Source organism: Alnus glutinosa, chromosome 6, assembly GCF_958979055.1.
Source record: "Alnus glutinosa chromosome 6, dhAlnGlut1.1, whole genome shotgun sequence".
NCBI lineage: Eukaryota > Viridiplantae > Streptophyta > Magnoliopsida > Fagales > Betulaceae > Alnus > Alnus glutinosa.
Window position 1 is genome coordinate 20,198,826 of NC_084891.1, and position 5,260 is coordinate 20,204,085.

The 5,260-nt window shown below is 34.9% G+C and overlaps 1 protein-coding gene across 1 annotated transcript; it reads left to right on the forward strand.

Annotated features, from left to right (window-relative positions):
- The first annotated feature begins 3,546 nt into the window (after positions 1–3,546).
- Positions 3,547–4,464, forward strand: LOC133871594 (uncharacterized). The gene has a single exon (XM_062309021.1). It carries the CDS (start codon positions 3,547–3,549, stop codon positions 4,462–4,464), a length of 918 nt encoding a protein of 305 aa, XP_062165005.1.
- The last annotated feature ends 796 nt before the right edge of the window (positions 4,465–5,260 follow it).

Consider the following 5,260-nt stretch of genomic DNA (forward strand, 5'->3'; position numbering starts at 1 on the left):
ATTTTCTTAAAATATTTTCCTATCTGTGTTTTCAGTTTTCAATTTAGTACCCATCTTCATTAGGGTCATTATGTCTCTTGTTTTCTTTGTTCTTGTAGGTCGTTGGGACAATAAGCATACTATTTGTCTTGTCCCCTCAACTTGCACCTATTCTGAGCCTGCTGATGCTTACCGTGTTTGTTTTAGTTGGTAAATAATTATCTTTGATGTTGTTAGCTAGTAGTTTATGTTGTTTATTCTTACTAAGAAGCATGAAATTGCTTCTAAATCTCTTTGAAAATCTTACAGCATTAGAATGATTTGCACTAACATGTTGAGTAATTTATTGATATATGCCCAATTCGGCTTAGAGTAGAGGTAGATCATCTCCATTGAAATTTTATGATCGAATGAGCTTCTATATTTGCCTGTGGGGTGTTGACATTGCAAGTTGGCTTTGCTTAGGAATTATTCTTAAATCATGTTGGTTCTTTTCTGTTATCATTACGATATAGTATCACTGGAAATTTCATAAGCTCTCGTCTTTTATTCATCCTGTCTTTTCCTTCTGCTGACTATAATTGATTTTCTCAAGCCATGTACAAGAGATCAACTGTACCTGTTTTTAAAGCTCATGGGTTGGCCCAGGCATCCATATCTGATTGTGTGACAGAAACAGTTTCTTCTATACGTACTGTAAGTTCTCAATTGAGTTCTTTGCTATTCAAACCCTGAAGACTGAAGATTACTCTGTTTTGTACTCTGTTTTCAACCATCACATGATGTGATGAAGTGGTGGAATAAATCTAGATTTTGCTTCTTAACATTTCATTTTCAAAACTTGTTCTTTCTCCATACAATAGTAAATACAATGCTTCAAAGAAAATAAAATAAAACTAATTAAATATGGGTAATCCCGCAAATATATGCTATTTTGTATTCCTTCTTCTATTCTTTTTTATTCACGTAACATTGCCAATCTACTTTTAAATACCATATCAGTAGAAAATGATGAGAGAATGATAAGGGAACACAAAATATCATTTAAAAGTAGAAATTATAACATAAATTATAACACAAAATATCATATGTGTTTGATGTAGTGGTTAAAGCATGGATACACAACAAATGAATGAAATTATAACATAAATTTTTATAGGTCAGATCCTTTGGGGGTGAAAAGCGTCAAATGTCAATGTTTGGTAGCCAGGTAATATATTTCAAGTACTAGTTGCTGTTGTCATGGAGATATGAAAGCTTATTCATTGCTGTTGTCATACTGTCTTTGGTTTTGTTGACAATTGTATAGAGTTGTATGCTTTGAAAATTGGGTGTCCAGTTGTATTATGTTGTGTTTGGTTTTTTTTAGGATGAAAATTAGCTGTTGGACTTTGGTTTGTAATGTGCCTTGTTGGCATTAGGGTTCTAGGCTTCATGCAGGTTTTCTGCTGGAGGGTGTTGTATTCTTTGTTTGGATGTTAATAAAAAATTCATTCATATTAAAAAAAGAAAAAAAAGAAAAAAAGGAAGATACCTTCTATGTTTTGAAGGATTATGACAAATGTTCTTCCTTTTCATTGAGGATAAGAATTGAACCTTATCCAAGCACAAAGCAAAACTGAATGTGAATTGAAAGAAAATTGATTAAGCATTAAATGATTCCTTTATGTTGCTTCTAATCTTCTCTTATGGGCCGGCGGACGTGACCACCCTTTCAGACCCCAGTTTGGTTAGAAGTTAATAATAAAGCTGAAAAACATATAATTAATGCACTCCTATCAACTGCCTCCACATATATGACCAAAACAGTTAATTAAAGCAAATTTATAAAATAATATACTAAATCTAGAAACTGATTGCTTTCTTGATTTCTGAAGCTAGCTAGTATTAATTTTGCTTGTATAGTGCAACTGAGTAGCTGATTTGCATTTTCAGGCTTCCTACCAGAAGAGTGGGATAAATTCTTTGTGAAGTCCTTGTACCCATCCTTTACTCCAACAGCCTTCTTGTTTGTTGCGGGAACGGTTGCTTATGGAGTACTCAAGTACCAGCAGAATGAGCAAGTTAAAGATGAGAAATGATATTCAGTTAATATAGACTGATATTTTCAGGTTGTACAAGGAGAAATTTGTTACATTTTCTAAGTGAGTATGTTTTACTTGGTTTCTTTAGCTAGGAGGTTGTACAACTGTGCCTGTCATGCTTGATAGAAAGATGAATCAGATAAGAAAATATCAAGTTTTAAACAACTCTATGTGCCATCAATTGAAAAATAAAATAAAATAAAATAGATTTTTTCCATTTATATACACATTTATAATAAGAACAATACCTTTTGGATACCTCTCCAAGAGGGGCTGTCCTTCCTGTGAGGTTTTGGGTAAACTACCTTAGAATGGTTAGACCATAAATCTTCTGGTTTCTGCAGATAATAATAATTTTAAAAAAAAAATTGTCATAATTGTAAGCCCAAAAGCTTTTCAGCAAATGTGTGTCAAGGTGAGACTTTACCATATTGGCATCAGGAAGTTCTCTCACTGCGTAATCTGTTAATGATTCGGCACTATGGTAGACTGCATACCCTTTTTAGCAAAATAAACTTTCCTCTCACGTGAACTATCACATTAGCTTATAAGTGTAATAAGTACCACGTGGACTGTCATGTGGCACTTTGCATTTTAATAGCTAAAATGATAGTGTCACATATATAACTACAACCAATAGAGATGACTATATATATATAGGAACTTTAAGGACTAGAGGACCAAAAGTTTCAATATTTGGACAACAACTACAAAATAACTATATAACTTTAAGAGAAAATATAACACGTGATTTGGTATATCAGATCATTAAGGACCATCTTTTTAGGTTCAACGTTTGCCTCTCTGTTATTTTATAGGATATTCTTAACAAGTAATTAAATAAAAATAGGATGGATAAATATGTGGTGAGTAATGCTTAAAAATGATACTGAGTGCTTGTTTAAAAAAAAATCTAAGTGTTGATTTAAATATAACTGCTATATATTATATAATCACTATTCTATATGGAATTAATTGGCTGATTTAAATAGTAAAAAGTTGGTTGGTCTGGATCCAGGTCCATTTTTTTTTATATCTTTTTATTATTATTATTCTTATTATTGTTTTTTTTTATTTACAATATGGAGTAGTAATTCTTAATTTCTTTTTCTATTGAGTGCGCGTGGTAGCTATTCTATTATGCTTGCAGTTATCTAGTATATAAGAGCATAGACTATGATTTATGCTTTGTTGTCTACTTCCCAGTTTTTTTTTTTTTTTTTTTTTTTTTTTTTTTTTTTTTTTAATGAAATAGTAATGTTGTCACTCTTTTTCATTATCTCTTTAATGATTTTGACATAAGTTGTCATTCTCTCTCTTTTTCATTCTCCTAAACCATTTCTTGTTGGTATTTTTGTGACTTGGGCGTTAATGTAGGTAAAGAGTAAATAGTTATAGAGACATCAAGATGGATCGGAGCTGGATGCAAGAACCTACTAGATGTTCGGATAGATATCAGGTTGGTGTTGAAGAATTCATAAGAATGGCGGGTAATTGTGTGGGAGTAGATGGTGAGACAAAGTGTCCATGTCGTAAATGTGGAAACAAATATTTTCATCATATTGACTTGGTAGAGCATCACTTGTATGTACATGGAATTGACACTAACTACACTCGATGGATATTCCACAAGGAAGAAGATCTGTGTAGGGTAAATGTTACTGGCAACTCGCAATCTGTGGGTGTGAATGAAACGATAGATGAGATTGATGAGGTTGAAGAATTGTTAGGTGATGTGCTTATGGGGACATTCTACGATGCTAACATAGGCGAGTCCTCTGCTGCTCAAGGTTCCACAACCGACGATCAATTGCCGAGAACATCTTTTGACCGATTATGTGTAGATGGCCTGAGAGAACTTTATCCAGGTTGTAAGAAAATTTCAAAAATCTCTTTCATTTTGAAGATGCTTCATATAAAGGCGATTCGCAACATGACTAACAAGGCATTTGATATGATGATTGACTTGATAAAGGGGGCCTTTCCAGATGGAGAGACCTTGCCACAATCATACAGAGAAGCAACACGGTGGACCCGAGACTTGGGTATTGGTTATGAGTTGATACATGCATGCAAGAATGACTGTGTACTATTTTGGAAGGAACATGCTGATAAAGATAAATGCCCAAAATGCAACACTTCAAGATGGAGTATTGTCAAAGGTAGCGGTAAGAAAATTCCACAAAAAGTCTTGCGGTATTTTCCAATAAAACCGAGGTTGCAACGGTTGTTCACATCGAAAGATATAGCCAAACAAATGAGGTGGCACAAAGATGGACGAGAAGATGACGGCAACACTCTCAGACACCCGGCCGATTCCATTGCATGGAAAGAGTTTGATAAGGAACATGACTGGTTTGCTAGTGATTCCCCGCAATGTGCGACTTGGTTTGGCAAGTGATGGTTTCAACCCATTTGGTAATATGAGTACATCATACAGTATGTGGCCAGTAGTATTAGCACCGTACAATTTACCTCCGTGGATGTGTATGAAGGCTCCAAATTTGATATTGGCATTACTTATCCCTGGACCCATGGCCCCTGGAAACGAGATTGATGTTTACTTGCGGCCGTTGATTGATGATTTGCATGAATTGTGGGATGAAGGCATAAGCACTTACGATGCATCGACGAAAGAGACATTTAAATTACATGCAGTATTACTGTGGACAATAAATGACTTTCCTGCGTATGGAAACTTGTCTGGGTGGTCTACCAAGGGAAGGCTTGCATGTTCGGTGTGTAACAAGAATACAACGTTCAAGAGATTGAAGTATGGGAATAAGACGTGTTACATGGGTCATCGTAGGTGGCTTCCTAAGGGTCATTTATGGCGCCGAAAAGGAGAATTGTTCGATGGTACTGAGGAGCATAGATTAGCACCTAAAGAATTGTCAAAAGATGAGCTGTTGCGGCAACTCGATCGCGTTACAGGTGTGAAGCTTGGAAAAGGAAGTGGGACAAAGAGAAAGCGCCCAAATGATGAGTTGAATTGGACGAAGAAGAGTATTTTCTTTGAGTTACCTTACTGGTCAACATTAAAACTAAGGCACAATTTAGATGTAATGCATATCGAGAAGAACATATGCGACAGTGCATTAGGTACATTGATGAATATTGATGGGAAGACAAAGGACACATACAAGTCACGATTAGATTTGCATGAGATGAGTATTCGTAAGGAATTGCATTTGTAG

What these genes read in the sequence shown, in the direction of transcription:
- LOC133871594 (XM_062309021.1), top strand. Translation starts at nt 3,547, where the DNA reads ATGGCGGGTAATTGTGTGGGAGTAGATGGTGAGACAAAGTGTCCATGT.